At 42.1% G+C, this 16,169-nt stretch overlaps 7 protein-coding genes across 8 annotated transcripts; 3 read left to right on the plus strand and 4 right to left on the minus strand.

The window, feature by feature from the left end:
* Positions 1–328: 328 nt before the first annotated feature.
* Positions 329–1,331, plus strand: GMF (Glia maturation factor). Its single transcript, XM_017163858.2, has 4 exons — positions 329–502; positions 685–778; positions 904–1,094; positions 1,193–1,331. The coding sequence occupies exons 1-4, from the start codon at positions 500–502 to the stop codon at positions 1,319–1,321; spliced, it is 417 nt and encodes a 138-aa protein (XP_017019347.1). The 5' UTR covers positions 329–499; the 3' UTR covers positions 1,322–1,331.
* Positions 1,332–1,865: 534 nt separating this feature from the next.
* Positions 1,866–3,503, minus strand: LOC108072626 (zinc finger protein OZF). Its single transcript, XM_017163857.3, has 2 exons — positions 3,140–3,503; positions 1,866–2,995 (listed from the first exon to the last, which is right to left on the minus strand). The coding sequence occupies exons 1-2, from the start codon at positions 3,269–3,271 to the stop codon at positions 1,880–1,882; spliced, it is 1,248 nt and encodes a 415-aa protein (XP_017019346.1). The 5' UTR covers positions 3,272–3,503; the 3' UTR covers positions 1,866–1,879.
* A 131-nt stretch (positions 3,504–3,634) lies between these two features.
* heix (UbiA prenyltransferase domain-containing heix) lies at positions 3,635–8,430 on the plus strand. Of its 2 annotated transcripts, XM_070283246.1 has the most exons (3): positions 3,635–4,370; positions 4,449–4,690; positions 6,388–8,430. In XM_070283246.1, the coding sequence occupies exons 1-3, from the start codon at positions 4,214–4,216 to the stop codon at positions 7,024–7,026; spliced, it is 1,038 nt and encodes a 345-aa protein (XP_070139347.1). In that variant the 5' UTR covers positions 3,635–4,213; the 3' UTR covers positions 7,027–8,430. The 2 variants fall into 2 exon arrangements, with proteins under 2 accessions (XP_070139347.1, XP_017019282.1); XM_017163793.3 differs by having other exon boundaries at positions 3,635–4,690.
* Positions 4,992–8,992, minus strand: IFT20 (intraflagellar transport 20). The gene is made up of 2 exons (XM_017163795.2): positions 8,878–8,992; positions 4,992–5,450 (listed from the first exon to the last, which is right to left on the minus strand). Exon 2 carries the CDS (start codon positions 5,448–5,450, stop codon positions 5,058–5,060), a length of 393 nt encoding a protein of 130 aa, XP_017019284.1. The 5' UTR covers positions 8,878–8,992; the 3' UTR covers positions 4,992–5,057.
* Positions 8,993–9,118: 126 nt separating this feature from the next.
* Cyp303a1 (Probable cytochrome P450 303a1) lies at positions 9,119–12,552 on the minus strand. The gene is made up of 2 exons (XM_017163792.3): positions 12,423–12,552; positions 9,119–10,896 (listed from the first exon to the last, which is right to left on the minus strand). Exon 2 carries the CDS (start codon positions 10,643–10,645, stop codon positions 9,119–9,121), a length of 1,527 nt encoding a protein of 508 aa, XP_017019281.1. The 5' UTR covers positions 10,646–10,896; positions 12,423–12,552.
* Positions 11,091–12,611, plus strand: LOC108072586 (uncharacterized). Its single transcript, XM_017163794.3, has 2 exons — positions 11,091–11,865; positions 11,990–12,611. Exons 1-2 carry the CDS (start codon positions 11,855–11,857, stop codon positions 12,609–12,611), a joined length of 633 nt encoding a protein of 210 aa, XP_017019283.1. The 5' UTR covers positions 11,091–11,854.
* Positions 12,612–13,317: 706 nt separating this feature from the next.
* pkaap (A-kinase anchoring protein pkaap) lies at positions 13,318–15,890 on the minus strand. The gene is made up of 4 exons (XM_017163835.3): positions 15,728–15,890; positions 15,457–15,657; positions 14,205–15,293; positions 13,318–14,139 (listed from the first exon to the last, which is right to left on the minus strand). The coding sequence occupies exons 1-4, from the start codon at positions 15,753–15,755 to the stop codon at positions 13,622–13,624; spliced, it is 1,836 nt and encodes a 611-aa protein (XP_017019324.1). The 5' UTR covers positions 15,756–15,890; the 3' UTR covers positions 13,318–13,621.
* Between the last annotated feature and the right edge of the window lie 279 nt (positions 15,891–16,169).

Consider the following 16,169-nt stretch of genomic DNA (forward strand, 5'->3'; position numbering starts at 1 on the left):
AATTAAATTAAATAACAAGTTGTTATTTACTTTGGTACAAAAAAGTACTTATTGGATTATATTATTAACTTGTTTTTAGTGTACTTTAAAAACAACTTTTAATTTGTTTGCATTCTTATACAGTTCATACAGAGCAACGTTATTAGTTTAATATTAATTAGTTTATATATTAAAAATAAAGATATTAAAATAAAGAACAATACAAAATGCATATCCATGGCTTCCAAATAGCTTTTAGTCGTTTGAGGTTCGCCCATATATCAGCGATATATTAGGAAATTTAGACTTTTAATCGTATAGAGAATACATGGTATTTTTTGGCGTTCAAAACACGGTCATACTGCAGGTCGGTTAAACATTTTCAGCGAAGCAACAACAAAAATTAAACGTAAATATTTAAACGGTTAATCGCTTAAAAGTGATATTTAGACGCCACGACAACTGCCAAAGAATCCGCAGGCGTACTCCCCGATTTCCCCAAAAAAATAACTAAAAAGCTATGGTAAGAAAGTGCGATTTAAGAGGAAATCAATTACGACAAATGAAAACATGACTAATGAAGGAGTGTGGGCGTGTTTTTGTTTGTGTTTTTTTTCGCTTGCTGATTGCTGTTTTATGATAACTTTGGTGATTCCTGGAGCCACTTATCAATCATAATTTATTTCTGTTTTCTTTTTTCTGCAGGGTGATAACAAAATATGCGATATAAGCAACGAAGTTCTGGAGGAGTTGAAGAAATTTCGATTCAGCAAGAGTAAAAACAATGCGGCTTTGATATGTAAGTTCACATTGCCATGGCTACGGGCGTCATCATAGCCCCGGGGGAACTTGGCTCTATAAGCGGAACGAATTAAGCGCTGATTGATGACTTTGGTTTTTTATTTCATTATTTTTTTATTTTAGTGAAAGTCGACCGAGAGAAGCAATCGGTGGTGCTAGACGAGTTCATTGATGACATATCGGTGGACGAGTTGCAGGACACTCTGCCGGGACATCAGCCCCGCTATGTAATTTACACATACAAAATGGTGCACGACGATCAGCGCATATCCTATCCGATGTGTTTTATATTCTACACGCCGAGAGATAGTCAGGTGAGCTAGGATTTTAACCAGCAAGACGGACCTTGATGTCCTTAGAGCGCTTTGCTTCTTTTCCTGAGAAAAATAATTATATATTTTTTCAATTCCAGATCGAACTACAAATGATGTACGCCTGCACAAAGAGCGCCCTGCAGCGTGAAGTGGATCTCACCCGCGTCTATGAAATACGCGAACTGGACGAACTCACCGAGGAGTGGCTAAAGGAGAAGCTCAAGTAAACGACGGAGTAAATGGGATCCAATCATTCCACGCCGTTGTTCATTGATCAAAGCAATATTTTATGAGATAACTCTCTGATTCGATTTTGGAGCTTTTATAGACATATTCACAAACTGGATCAAGCCGATACCAACGATGCATACCAATACCAAACAAACCAATATTGAGATACGACAATTTTTTACACTCAAAAAACACAAATCAAGCTAAGTTTATATACAAAGTAAAATGACAATTTTATATAGAAGACAATGCATGCGGTATGTGTGCGGATAGGGATTTTAGTTCTTGCATTTAAGCAATAATCTTTATAGAAGCTGTGCTTGCCAAATTTCTACATACATGTATTTATTTGTAAAGATATGTAAAAGAAGCAGACATGACAAGAAATATTCCATTTTAAACGTAAATATTATAGACGAAAGAAAATAAAAGTGTTCAATATTAGAAACCTAAAAAGGCAGAGACATATTTAAAACAAAAAACAGGAAAACAGAGGTCCATTTATATATTTATCTTAATAACTAATATAAATAATATTAGTAACTAATAATACTTTAATAATGCAATCTCTGGGCCGCCGTGTGATGCAGCATTGTATAACGTCCGTCACTAGGCGTGGGCGGCGGAGGTGGCGGTGGTGCTAGCATATGAGCCATGGCAGCCATTCCCATTTGGGTGGCGGGATTCGGCGGTCCCAGGTGATGCAGTGCATCATGATGGTAGTGATGCGACATGGGCGGTGCTGGTGGCAGCGGAAGATTCAGCAGGTTGTTGTTCGCCGCATGTGTGCGGAAGTGCAAACTAAGGTTATCGGCCGTGTCGAAAGCCTTGTCGCAATCGGGACACTTGAAGGGGGCATGATCCAAGGTGTCCAAGCCCACAGGATCGGTATCGATGGCCTCGTCATCATCGTCATCCACTATATCATGACTCGTACTGGACTCCAGCGGATGAAGCTTTAATTTATGGGACCGCATGTCTCTGCGCCGGCTGAATGCCTTGCCACAAACATCGCAGTGGTGGTTCTTGATGCCCGTATGGGTTAGCATGTGCTTAGAAAGATCTCCAGCGGTATAGAAGCCTTTTTGACACAGCGAACAAATCTGATCCCTCACCCCCACATGGATCTTTTGGTGGGCTTGGAAATTCCCCAGAGCGGAGAACTGTTTGGAGCAGATTTCACACTGGAAGGGTTTGTCCCCCGTGTGGGTCCTTTCGTGCACCTTAAGGTTGTACTTCTGGGCGAATCTCTGTATGCAGTAGGTGCACTGATAGGGCTTCTCCCCCGTATGGGTCCGAATGTGCTGTGTGAGCTGGGCGATGCACTTGAAGCTCTTGTGGCACTCGTAGCAGGTGTGCGGCATCTTTGCCACTGGCTTCGGTCCCCTTTTCTTGTGCTCCTCTGGGGGCTTTCTTTGATAGCGCGATCGTCTCTTGCTCACTTTCGTATCCACCTGCTCCTCCTCGTCGCTATCGCGTTGCATGATGGATGGCTTCTCCACGAAATCCGTGTTGGTGGCAGCATCCTGGCGCCACGATTCGAGGATGCCCAGATACTGGCGCAATCGAATATCACTGTTTTCGCATTCCTGTTTGAAGTGGAAGGCCACTCCCAGCCGGTAGATACAATTGTTGCAGATCACCGAAGGCAGGCCATCGGTTTTGTAAACCTGAAAGGATATACACATGTATTTAATTCAAAAGGACCAGTTTCTGAATTGAACAAAGCTGTGATTACGATTTTGAGTTTATTTAATAATATAAATTAATTTAATTTTCAATATTTATGTTAAATAATTGAATTTGTTTCTTACTCGAATTTTGGCACACTGCATCAGCATTACCGAGGGCATCATAGCAAAATCTGTGCTATAAATGGAAGTCACCGAAATGGGATTCACCTCCTCCAGGCAAACGCGACAGATTTTGTGAATATTATAATCCATATTTAATACAATTAAATTAAATCAACAAATATTTATTTTGTTTGTTTTCAATCCAACTAACAGCTGTTACGACCAGGGCTCTGCAAATACGTGTTATCGTGTTATCGATAATAAGGCCTAAGAATATTCACAGAAATGAAGAAATTGCATAAATAAATCCACAAAAAAAATTGTAAGCCGAGTTGTGTAGTCTTAACAAATAATAATATTATTTAATAAATAATATTACGGAATAAATATTTCTTACAAATAAATAAACCTAAAACCAGGGCTGCACTAGCACCTACAATGCCAGCGAAATGCACTACTTAGGAAAAGGTATGACCTTCTTTCGTTTAGCGCTGACGTGACAGTTGATTTGTTTGATTAAAATAAAATAAAATAAATAGGCGCACTTAAAATATTCATTACGGCGAAATCAATCAATCAAAGCAGGCGCCGGAATCGAAGAAGCTGCCCGCGAACGTGGTAGAAGCACGGAGAGAGCGAGCGGAGCGGGGCGACAGTGAGAGCGAGCAAACGCGAGAGAAACTTGGGACTCCACGGGTGAAATTTCGTGGTTTTATGGAGCTGCAGAGGCGCCCCCCTATATAACCAACCACCCCCTCAGCACGCCCCCCACTGGCAAGATGCTGTGTATACAATATTAGCGATTATTGAAAGCACACGCACACACGAGAGCACCTGGGAAAAGAGCAGGAGACAGACCAGGAGGAGACGGTGGAGGAGCGAGAGAGTGGGGCAGCGGCAGCAGCAGCAGAAGCAGCAGGGCAGCTCGGCAGCAGAGCAGCGTATGTGCCGGCATCCGAAAAAAACACTATTTAATATTGAAGCTTTTGTAAACAATTCGCTTTGCTCTGGAGACCAAGGTCAAACACACACGGCAAGTTGGTGAATAAGTTTCGCTGCGAAGTGCCTGTCAGTAGACCCGTGCAGCTTGCAATGGCAACAACAACGACGACGGCCAGAAGAGCCGGCACCGAGGAGGAGGAGGACACCACCTCACAGCTGTTGTCCAACGGAAACCCCACCACCAACACCACCACCACAAATGGGAAGGCAGGCGGTGCAGTGAGCAAAGGGCAGGAAATCGGAACAGGTGCAGGTTCAGGCGTAGGACCAACAGGATATTCACCCACATCCGGCACCTTTATGAAACTGAAAACCTATCTCTTAGCTTTGCGTCCCTGGTCGTTATCCGCCAGCTTGGTGCCAACGCTCCTTGGATCCGCACTGGCCTACCGCTCCCAATGGTCGGCGGAGTTCTCGCTGGCCACCTTCTTCCTCACCGCTTTTACTGTGGTCACGGTTCACTGTGCCGGCAACGTGGTCAACACCTACTTTGACTTCATCAAGGGCATTGACAAGCAAAAGGCCGACGATCGTACGCTGGTGGATCATATTCTCACCAAGGATGAGGTAAGTTCTCGGCTCGATCGCTTGATATTGTATTAATTGCTGTTCGATTAACCCTGTAAAGCCCAGAACAGTATTTTATATTTTTATATGTAAAATGTTAATATTTCAAATTAGTGTTGAGGACCGTGTGGAATGCACAGGCAAAGGAATTTCTAAAAATGAATAAATTTGTACAAAACACACGTTCAAAGGTCTTAATTGGCATACCCATAATGAATATATAAAATCAAGAGCTAAATGTTCAGAACTATTTTTCGTCGTTAATTTCATTTTTCAATTATTTCACGAAATTCTCCGTATTTGAACAACTTTAGCCTTCTTTATTTTGGTTTGCATTCGACACACATATCCCATGGTATATAGTATATTATTGATTAACCAAGAAATTGTTAATTATTTCCAATTGCTCCGTCTCGATGCGCTGCAAATACTGGTGTTCACTCTTCAGGCGCTCCAGCTCCACGGTCTGCTCGTAGATCTGACTCTGATAGACCTGCTGCTCGCCCTGGCGCTGCTTCGATATGGTTTTCAGCTGATTCTGAGTGCCGATAGCCCGAAGCTTCTCCTTGTCGACATCTTTTGCAAAAGTCTCAGATATTTTGTAAAAGTCAGCGGCCAATTTCTTGAACAATTGTAAATTCTTGGAGTATTCCAAGCACTCTTGCCGCAATTCGCTTTTTTCATTGGCAATGCTGGGGTCCTCTACGCGCAGTCTATAGATATCATCGATAAAAAGTCCAACTTTTTGCAGTTCCTCCATCTTAAAGTGAACGGTTTGAATGGGAAAAATGTAATAGGTTTGTTGTGGATAAGGCTTTGGTTGTTAATGGCAACGGAATGGCTTGAGTTTTTAGTACATATTCTTATATTTAGGTACAACTTTGGTAGTCACCCTTAGTAAGGTGTTATTGGAGAGTCACGGGTATATGTATGTAGATATGGTTTTAATTAATAAATAAATTAATTAATAGATAATTATAATTAGGTTTTCAACATATAGCTAAAAAGGTGCCTAGTTTAGTGTATATATTTTTTATTTATTTAAAAAAGTATCATTTCGTATATTTTTATGATTAATTTAGGATTTATATACCTTAATAGTTAAACCTTTTATTTTATAAATGTTATGATCTTATTTATTATTATTATTACTTAAAAATCCCTTGATTAATTTCACCAGAAATTAAATTCTTTTCCCTCTGATTTTTGACTAAAAAATCGTGCTAAAATCATAGATGGTTTTATGGCTCCAGTTGTTTTGAGGTAGCAACTTTTTATATTAATTATCTATCTACTAATTAATAACGAGGACATGAATAATGCAAAAATTATTTATAAAAACATCACGAAACATCACCATTAAAAAGGGTAATCGATATTCTGTCTGATATATAAGACCAATAAAATCGTTAAAAAAAGATAAATAAATTAACCCTCCAACAGAAATGTATAAATAATAAGTGGGGCTATAAGCATTATATAAAAAATGTTCTTATACTTTTAAATAAAATCGATTAAACCCGATATTTTTCGATATTTCAAATTATGGTATATAAAACTTAACAATATTTTGGATATAAGTGCGATATTTTAGTCATTTGTAGACACTCTGGGGCTTTATAGAGTTAAGTAACAGACAATTAATTCAATCGTTTAACACCATTATAAATTTTGATATGTTTATTAATATTTTTCAGGTGGTTTCGCTGGGTGCCATTCTGTACATGGCCGGCTGCGGTGGCTTCGTTCTGCTGGCGGTGCTCAGTCCGGCGAAAATGGAGCATTTGGCGCTGATCTACTTTGGCGGTTTGTCGTCGAGCTTCCTGTACACTGGCGGCATTGGTTTCAAGTATATCGCCTTGGGTGATCTGGTGATACTGATACTGTTCGGACCCATCTCTGTGCTATTCGCGTTTATGTCCCAAACGGGTCACCTGGACTGGACGACAATGGGCTATGCCATTCCTTTGGCCCTCAACACGGAAGCAATTCTGCATAGTAATAATACCAGAGATGCGGATAATGATCGTCGGGCTGGCATTGTTACATTGGCAATATTGATAGGACGCACTGCCTCGCATGTTCTATACGCTATGCTTCTCTTTGCCCCCTATTCGCTGTTCTTTATCTTCGGCCTAAAGTACTCGGTGTGGTTCCTGCTGCCACTGGTGACCCTGCCGCAAGCCTTTCAGATTGAGAAGCGATTCCGCAACGAGCAGACGATGCATCTGGTGCCGCGGCAAACGGCCAAGCTGAACTTTTTCTTCGGCATCTTGTACATCGTGGCCTGTTGCTGTGCCCAGCAATTGCCAACCTTTGGATTCCGTAAGCATTGAGGTGAAAATATATAGATCAGAAACAGAACAGAGGGAAACTGGTGCAACAAGTTTTTTAGGGAATTTCATTAGTTTTTAGTCAATCGATGTTTGTAGTGCGAAATCTGTCAATTTCGAAGAGTTTTTGATGTTGCACAAAACTTTCAAAATGCTTGCTAGTCGCCCGTTAGTGTCTAAACTTTTGAACTGAACATATCCTAGCCCTATAAATATTCAAATCCTTGGGTGGGTCGACTCATTTGACGCGGACTCTAAGGATATATCGGAGAGGTTTTGCAATGGAGAGACTGTGGGTTCTGAAATAGCTGTTTCTATATGGGACCTGCAGTTTATTTGTTATAAAAATCTTCAATATCCTTTAACTTCCTACCTCCCCTACAATATCGACCCCCTTAACAACCACTCGTTTCTATTTATTTCACATCATCAATCTCTAATCTTAACCCTTCACCGACGACTCAATGTAAGTGTAATTAATAATCATACTCTTCCGCTCGCGCGTTGGGAACATTACGGACCAAGCAAAGTGTAATCGGTAATAGCTAATGCGGACACAGTTTTTTATTATTCTGAAATATAAACCATATATATTATTATCACAGCAGGGTGCAGCAGTTACTTAAGTTTTCGCGAATCAAAATGCAGATTTACTTTACAAAATGATAAGAAAAAGTGCTTGGAAATGCAGCTAAGTTGAACGTTTTTTGGCAATGCTTAGCTGGCTTGCTTTTTGTGTGACAATTGTTAGAGTTTTTACATACATACATATATATTATATACACAATCATATGCATATATATTTATATACACATCTAGATCATATACATAAGCCCAGTGTGTCTAGCGGCAGGCTCAAGAGTGAGAAATATATCAAAGCGAAACATCAACAAACACAAAACGAAACGCAAATTTAAATTTTTAAAGCGAATTATATAGCGACGTAGGGAATGTCAAGGCGAAGGAGCAACCATTGTTTTCCATTAACAATACCGTTACGAATATAAACAAAATAGCTTTAAATAAAATCAACAGGAGAGGAAAAAGGGAGGAGCAAAGCAAACCCATTTGCATTCTAAAATCCATTTTGTTACTAAACATTTTCGTGTGGCAATACTTTTATTTGTACGCTAGGTTTTTTATGTATATTGTCTAAGCTAATCAATCCATCGGCTCATCCATTCTACATATTTGATATATGCATATATATATTTGTACGATTTAGTGCTGAGTTTGCTTAGCCAAAAGAAAAAATGCTTTTTGTTGGAATCGCTGAGGAGCAACCGAATGAAACTAAGTGACAACTTTGTAGACTACAAATCAACCACAACAATAATAATTATAATGATATTGATAATTAAATGTTTAACTAGAGAATATAAAAAACATGAATTGTGTAATATGGTACTGGTGAATATTTTATTTTAAGGGAAGAAAAGGGGATTTTCATGGAGGTAAAATATTTCATTTTTAGCTTTAGCTTAACGTTGCCAAGTTTGAATACAAAAATCCCAATTTTTATACCCTTGCAGGGTATTATAATTTCAGTCAGAAGTTTGTAACGCAGTGAAGGAGACGTTTCCGACCCTATAAAGTATATATATTCTTGATCAGCATCAACAGGGGAATCTTTCTAGATATGTCAGGAAGAAATCGATTTTTTGGCCATTTTTGCGAAATTTTATAAGGGGTTACATCATTAAAATTAGCAAAAATGGCCAAAAATTTGGATTTCTTAAAATTTTAAATTTGGTATGCAGTTTTTTTTTAATTAATAAAAACTAACACAAAACTGCTTTCCGAATCGAAATTAATGCATTTTTTTGCTTAGTTATGATATATTTTAATTGTTACCTGCAAGGGTATACAAACTTTGGCTGGCCAAAGTTAGCTTGCTTTCTTGTTTATAAATAAATTACTCCCACTTCGATAATTTTTTCTTCGTTAATTTGTTCTGAGTTAACAAAAAAGTATACAGAGTAAAAATAATATAATTTGACAACTTTATTTAAGCAGAATTTGTAGAATAGTTTTTCGACTTGAACCTTAACCAATAACCAGTTAAAATTAGGTTAACATTCAACAGAACTCCGCTTCAAACTCCCTGCTCTTCTCTAGCCACCAACATGATGTCGTATGGCTTCACAGCTGCCGTGGCTCCCTCGAGTGGCACCTCCTCCGGCATCTGGCCAGGAATGGCCACCAGCTTAAAGTTCTGCAGCACAGTGGTTGTAAACATAAACAGGTTCTGCCTGCCCAGCAGGTCTCCCATGCAGCGATGACGGCCAAAGCCAAAGGGATTGAATGCCTCTGGCAGTTTCAAATGTCCATCGAAGAGGAATCGCTCGGGATTGAATGCCTCTGGGTCGGGGAAGTCCACGGGATTGATCAGCATGCCTCGGAAGCAGGCAATTACCATGGTATCCTTTGGGATTTCATAGCCCGACAAGCGGGTGTCGCACACAGCTCGATGTGGAATGCCAAAAGTGTGGAGCATGAACATCCTAACAGCCTCCAAGGTGATGGCCTCGCAGTAGGGCAACTTGGAGCGATCCCTGGACCACTCGGGAATTCTTTCCAGACCCACAACCTCCTTGATTTCCCGATAAGCTCGCTCCTGGATCTCGGGCTGCAGAACCAAATGCATAAAACAGAAGCCAAGGCTTTTGTTGGTGGTCTCGGAACCGGCCAGAAACATGTCCAGGCAAATGGCCAGCAGGCTCTCATCACTAAACATGCCCTTGGGATCGTCGCTTCCAGCCTCCTCCTGGGCACGCAGATACGAGTCCATTAGATCCCTTGGCTCATCGTAGTTCTTGTAGGTCAGGCGATGCAGCTCAATCTCCTTGCTCATAAAGGAGTACAGGGATCGATGGCTCTCCACAAAGCCATTGTAGCCAGAGTAATCAGGGGCAATGAACCGCAGCAATGGAAAGTGACTGAATAAAGCACCCACCATATCGATGTTCTTGAAGAGCTCGAAGAATGTCTCCAGGAGTTCCGTGATCTCCGGAGAACCGGGCTCGTATCTCCTGCCGCTCAGCATGCACCAGAGGGTATTCAAGACATAAACACTCGTCAAATCGTGCATCTCAATCCGCGCCTGCATTCCGCCAGCCCTAGCCACCTGTTCCTTGAGGTCCTGCAGCAAGCAGGTGGCTTCATTGTGGACAATATCCATCATGCCGCTTCTGGCAAAGCCAAAGTTTTTTAAATGCCGCAGGATAAATCTTCGCTGCTCCACCCACATCTCACCATCGGTGAGGAGAACACCCAATCGTGAGTTGAAGGTCCTCAGGCGATAAAAGATGCCATCGGGCCTGCCATCTATATCCTCATTGGTCATCATTTCACTGATGGCATCGTTCGTATAGGCTATCACCACCTTGTCCTTGCCAATCTTGAGGCCAAAGAAGCCATAAGGATTCACATATTGCTTGGCAAAAACATCGATCACCTTGCAGAACATTCCCAGGCGGCATCTCAGTTGGGAAACATGCAGGGCACTGCCCACTATGGGATACCAACGAGGTCCTGGCGGAAATCTCTTGGGCTTTCGCACTCCCCCAAACAGGATTGCGAAAAGAGTGGCGCAGAAAATCCAGATGACAGCATAAAACATGTTTTATTTTCCTTTCCTTCGGCTTTCACTTTGCTTTGCTCAGTTGTTATGCAATCCCACTGGATGGTGGTCGAAGTTGGTTTCCTGGTGATCCAGTCCAGAGTCCAGTTCCTGCACCTGACGTTCACCCAAAACGACTGAATCCGCTCGGTTGGTTGGGCCTGGGTTTTATAGATCTCCAGTCGAGAAAGAAAAGCTTTTCCACTTGTTTATGGTGGCTTTTTGAGGCGGGTAAAGTTTTTCCACAAGAGCTGTGACATTGATGGAAAATGGAAGTTGAAAAAGAGATAAGTGGGAGGTTTAAAGACGGGAAACTGGGTCTTTCAGGTGTTCCTGCTACATATATAGCTAGATATTTCTTATTAAATCAATTCAACTAAGGAAAACTAATGATTTTAAATAAATTTTCTGAAAGTTCTCATGGTTCATAATTTGTCAAAGAAATTCTATTTACTTTAATATATTTTTATATTTTATAATGAAAAACTTCAATGGTTTCTATGGACTTTCACCGCAACCTATAATCTTGACCAAAACGGAAAACCTATCCATAAAGAGCCTATGTATTATATATTTTCTCCTGATGGGAAAATGCTGCTAATGAACAACCTCTGCAACTCGAACCATTTCCCCCATTTAAGCCTCAAAGACCCAAATCTTCACCCGTCTGACCCACTGCCTGGCGAACAGTTCAACTACATTTTCCTCAACGATTGATCGCCGCTAGCCAGCCATTTTTAATGGTCATGGACAACACCACCACTGAGCCAACACCGAACCACTAGGCATCGCCAAAGTCAAGGAAAACTTGTTGCGTTAAGAAACTCTAACCGCGAAAAACGCAAATAAAAAAACCCGTTTGCTCCAAATGAAAGGGAAAACAAATGGAGATGTATGTATGTATGGAGGAGCAGGAGGAGCTGCCTGGACAAGTTGACTGGATGGGGCTCTATTATGTCATCGCCATCGAGCTATTGCGGAAAGCGGTGGGATGGACTTTGTTTTGATGATAACTCCGCTGGTTCCGGTTTCTGTGTGGATTTTGGTGGGTTTGGGGTTTGCTTCCAGGCGATCAAAGTGGAGCTGGCATCGATTTTGGCATCCCATTTGCGGCTTTAACATGGACACCACTCGCGGAGATTGCCCATTTGAAGGCTGGCACTCGAGCTGCAAAGACGTGACAGGACAGCGTAGCAAAGCTCAACCAGGATGGGGTTCAGGTAAGCTGTCAAGGAGCTCCAGCCCACCTGGTTAATAATAAACCAAGTGATAATTTTGGGAATTAAAATTAAATCATAGCTATTATAACATTTAATTCAAATTTAATTCCTTCTCCCCTTACAGAGTGATTCTATTGGCGGCCACCGGCCTCGGTGCCATGTACATGATGCATCTGCTGGCCCAGGACTGGGTGAAGATTCGACCCATTCGTGGAATAACCCAGCTGGCAGGAATGGCTGCTCAACCTATTCAAATGGCCATTGCACCCATTCAACAGGCCAGTGCCTCCTTAAACCTTTTTAGATCTAGAAGGGAGGCTAGCTCAAGCCAACCTCATGATCTGGGTTGGGTGCGAAGGACTCAGGATTCAGGAGGAGGAGGAGGAGGAGCTAGGGGCAGAGTATCAAATGGAAGAGTTCAGAGACCTCCACCACCAGCCATCGACTGGAAACGGATCCTCTCTCGAGATCCCTTCGAGTGTCTCCAATCCCTGATCTGTCAACTAATGTCTGGAGCCGAAGCCAAAGTTCCCGAAGCGGAGCTGCTCATGGATTACCTGGAATCATCGATAGAGATGGCCCCGGTAAAGATCGGACGAGCGTTTAGTCGTGGATTGGCCTTGAAGGGTTCCACGGAGCTGTGCTTTAACGAGTATCCTTTTTGCCTGTATTCCGCCAAAACGATGTTGAGGATCCTGCGGTGGTTTAGCGAGACGGGCCAGGTTCCCCTCGAGGAAGTAAATTGAGTAGTTATAAGAGTTTGGCAGAGAGAGAGTGAAAGTGAGGAAGTGTAAGCATTTTTGTTTATTTTTTGAAAAGAGGTGTGAATTAGAGGTTTACGCCGATGGTTAAAGGCATCGGCGGCGGCGTAGAGGTCAAAATGACTCGGCGGCGGCGGCGTAGTAGTCAGAAAGAACCGGCGGCGGCGGCGCGTCAAATAAGGCAAAAAGGCCATTTTAATGAGTTATTTATTTTTTTTTAAGTTTTATAAAGAACAATGACACTGAAGGCCGCGCTGAAGCTGCGCCGATGCCGCACCAGCGGCGCGCCGCGGCGCGCCGTTATTTTCATAATTTGGCGGCGGCGCGTCAAATAAGGCAAAAATCGGCGGCGGCGGCGGCGTGGCGCGGCGGCGTATATGTCTAGTGTGAATGGGAATTAATTATTTAAACTTTGAGAAGCGTTTATTAAAGATTTTATTAAAAAAATGTTGCTTGATTTCTATAGAAATTTTAATTTGTAAAATGAAAACTATAGCTTACCTTTATCAAATAGAAAGAAATATTCATCACAGAGTTTGATTATAGAAAAATGTTATTATTATTAACAATAAAGTTTCCTGTTTGTAGTATGCAAAAATATTCATATACATTCTTTATATATATTACAAATGATTATTTATATAATAATAATATAATAATAAAACGGAATGAAGTAAAAAAGACTCAAAAGCTTCGTCTGTTTATATATATATTTGAGATTTGGGTTGATTTTGTTGCATTAAATAACAAATGAGCGAGCAATAGTCAAGGTAATTGTGTGGCTTTCAAAGCTCACCAAATTAACGAAAATAAGTTAATAAGTTAAATAGTTGGATTCTTGTTTGTTCAACATAATTTGTACATAGTAGTTGTAGAGAGTAGAGTTAGAGAGCTTCTGTTGCGACTTCTTGTTTGTGCACTTTTTGGGGAGATTCTCTTGCTTTGATTTGAGCGCAAAAAATAATAAATACAAAAAGAAAGAATAAAATGAGAACTTAAATTGGAGGGGGAGTGGTTTTTCCACTAAGCGTCACGCTCGTTACATCCTTGACAATCATTTCGGCCACCTGCCAGGCGATCTCCTCCTGCACATTATCCTCCGGCAGATTCACCAGCTTTCGCATGGCATTTTTGATTTTGCTGCCGCTGACACTCAGTGACCATGGCTGCGACTTGAGAGCCACTGCATCCACGGCCTCAAAGTCTCGCTCGTAGCGGCCCAAGGAGTTAACAAAACCGAATTTAAGAGCCCCCACAACAGGGCGCTGCCATAGGAGTTGGGGATTCGTTAGCTGCCGGGCATCGATGTTCAGGTTGCCCGACTGCTGTTGATTTATAGTCGTCTTCGACGGCAGTGTGTCCATGGAAGCCAGAAGGGTGTTGTGCTGTGAGATGTGCGTGCAATCCGTCATGGATAAGGCCTTTCGATGGCGCTGGATATTAGATGTTTTGCCAGTTCTACGCAGGCTGGGTTTTTGTTGAAGGAGATTCGAGGGAGAGAAGCTAGAGTTGTCTGTAAAAAATTAAAGAAACAACAGTTATTATACCCTCTAAAAGATAACAGATAATGTTACCCACCTCTTTTGATCTTCAGTTCGTTGACATAGTTATCAAAAATGTGTGATTTTAGAAAATCGGCAAAGTACTTTTGCTCTAAATACTTGGCCGTAACCAATAATGCCAAGTCAAAGGCTTGCCACTGCTCGCCAGGAGCACAGATGGCCTGTTCCACCCTCAATCGCAACTTTTGCGACATCCACAGGCGGCAATCCGATTGCAGCGAAAAGTATCTGTCGTATATTATCATGGCATCACTCTGGGCTGCCTCGTCCTCCTCTCCTGAAGAGAAACTCTTTCGGAAATTAATGCCCGTGATCCAGAACTCGAGACATTCGCGCTCCTGTCGCTGCTCCAGGTACTCGGTAAAGTAAAATAAAGCCAATTCGCTGTACAACACATCGTAGATATTTATGGAACCACCTTCCACCAGCTCCAGGCAGTAGGTGGAATAGTAGCCGCTCTGCAGGAATCCCAGGACATGATCGCGCTCCAATTGCTCCAACACAAACTCCCTGGCCTCGTCAAAGCAACTGGCCGGTATGGGTTTACTGCACTCGGCCTTGTCTCGCCCGCAAAGGAGTAACGATATGTGCGCCAGTATGACAATTGGCAGCTCCACCTGCAGGCTGGCATTTACTATCAGATACTTTTGGTAGATGGCTATAGCATCGCTGATGCTGGCCCTAGAAAGTTCCGAGGAATTGGGCAGAGATGATGGTCCCGATCCGGACTTTTGTCTATTTATAATCTGCTTGTTGGTCTCGGCATAAATCCGGCTCTTCTCATCGTCTGTCAGGGGTTTGCGCATGGACAGATCGCACAGCGTCTTCAGTTCAGGTACATCGTTGTCACTTTTGTTGTTGTTGTTGTTGTTCAGGGGAGAAGTCGTATCTGGCGGCGGCGAGTTCTCCTCCTCATCTACCTCCGTTTGCTCAGTTTCTTGTGTAAGCGCCGCAGCCCGCTTAAAGTTCTCAATGTCCAGGTAGAATTTGATCAGAGGCAGGGCCTGTCGAGTGTCCAAATACTGCACAAAATAGCTCAGGCAGTTGGGATCGCTGACAATGGAGGCGAGATTCATGGACAAGCGCGAGTTGTAGGTAAAAATATCTATGAAAGAGGATGAGTATTAGTATTTGTACACCCAATTCTAAAGATATCTCCAGGATGTGCATAAATTCTTGCTCAAATGTAATAACATTCCCACCCATTCCCCCGAGTCGAGTTTTTCATTGTGCAAACGTGATAAACAATTGTTCAGGGCGGTAATTACCATCGTTGCTGCACAGGCTGATGCCATCGGACAGGGCTCCTCCTCCACCGCCCTCCTCCTCCACCTCAAGAAAGACCTCATCACAGAAACTGGTTGTAGAGCGCAGCGAGTGACGTTTTTGCGCCACGGCGCCATCCACATCATCGTTTGCGGTGGGTGCGCCGGGGCCTTCCGTGACATCTTGGCTGCTGCGACGGCGGCCTAAAAAATAAAGAAAACAAATTTGGAATTGGTGTCACCACAGCGAAGAGGGGAAAGTGGATAAACTTACTGGCTTGCCTCTTGATGTACTTTAGCATCTTTACATTCTTCGGCTTTGGCTGGCTCCCAAAAGTCTCTGGCGCTGTCAATTGTGCCTTATCTTGCAGTTAAATCTAAGTAATTAATCACTTTATGTATTGCGACTGCCAAATATTATGAAAATACACTAAACAGTGTGGCCGGGCCTGGCTATCAGAAAAAAATCGAAATTCCAATGGGAAGCACCGTTATCTCATGAACGCAAACATGGGCAGCACTGGTTGTAGTATCAGATGTGGTTCGAATATCTGGTGTGGTTCGGTCCAGCGACCAAAAGTGCCAGATCGTCGGTATAGACATGTAAAACCTTGTTTTGACATTTTACCTTGAAATTCAGAGTGACCAAGGGGAAAATATCAAACAAAAATATCGCGATTTCGATATTTGGGCAAAAAATATCGATATCATGTAAA

This window comes from Drosophila kikkawai, chromosome 2L (genome assembly GCF_030179895.1).
Source record: "Drosophila kikkawai strain 14028-0561.14 chromosome 2L, DkikHiC1v2, whole genome shotgun sequence".
Lineage (NCBI taxonomy): Eukaryota > Metazoa > Arthropoda > Insecta > Diptera > Drosophilidae > Drosophila > Drosophila kikkawai.

Bases quoted from the DNA above. Each gene is read 5' to 3' on its own strand.
- GMF (XM_017163858.2), top strand. The intron at 779-903 runs GTAAGTTCACAT...TTTTTATTTTAG, and splicing joins AAACAATGCGGCTTTGATAT to TGAAAGTCGACCGAGAGAAG. The intron at 1,095-1,192 runs GTGAGCTAGGAT...TTTCAATTCCAG, and splicing joins ACACGCCGAGAGATAGTCAG to ATCGAACTACAAATGATGTA.
- LOC108072626 (XM_017163857.3), bottom strand. From the start codon at position 3,271: ATGGATTATAATATTCACAAAATCTGTCGCGTTTGCCTGGAGGAGGTG. The intron at 2,996-3,139 runs GTAAGAAACAAA...ATATCCTTTCAG, and splicing joins TGCAGTGTGCCAAAATTCGA to GTTTACAAAACCGATGGCCT.
- heix (XM_017163793.3), top strand. From the start codon at position 4,214: ATGGCAACAACAACGACGACGGCCAGAAGAGCCGGCACCGAGGAGGAG. The intron at 4,691-6,387 runs GTAAGTTCTCGG...AATATTTTTCAG, and splicing joins ATATTCTCACCAAGGATGAG to GTGGTTTCGCTGGGTGCCAT.
- IFT20 (XM_017163795.2), bottom strand. From the start codon at position 5,450: ATGGAGGAACTGCAAAAAGTTGGACTTTTTATCGATGATATCTATAGA.
- Cyp303a1 (XM_017163792.3), bottom strand. From the start codon at position 10,645: ATGTTTTATGCTGTCATCTGGATTTTCTGCGCCACTCTTTTCGCAATC.
- pkaap (XM_017163835.3), bottom strand. From the start codon at position 15,755: ATGCTAAAGTACATCAAGAGGCAAGCCA. The intron at 15,658-15,727 runs GTAAGTTTATCC...TTTATTTTTTAG, and splicing joins GTACATCAAGAGGCAAGCCA to GCCGCCGTCGCAGCAGCCAA. The intron at 15,294-15,456 runs GTAATTACCGCC...CCTCTTTCATAG, and splicing joins CAGCCTGTGCAGCAACGATG to ATATTTTTACCTACAACTCG.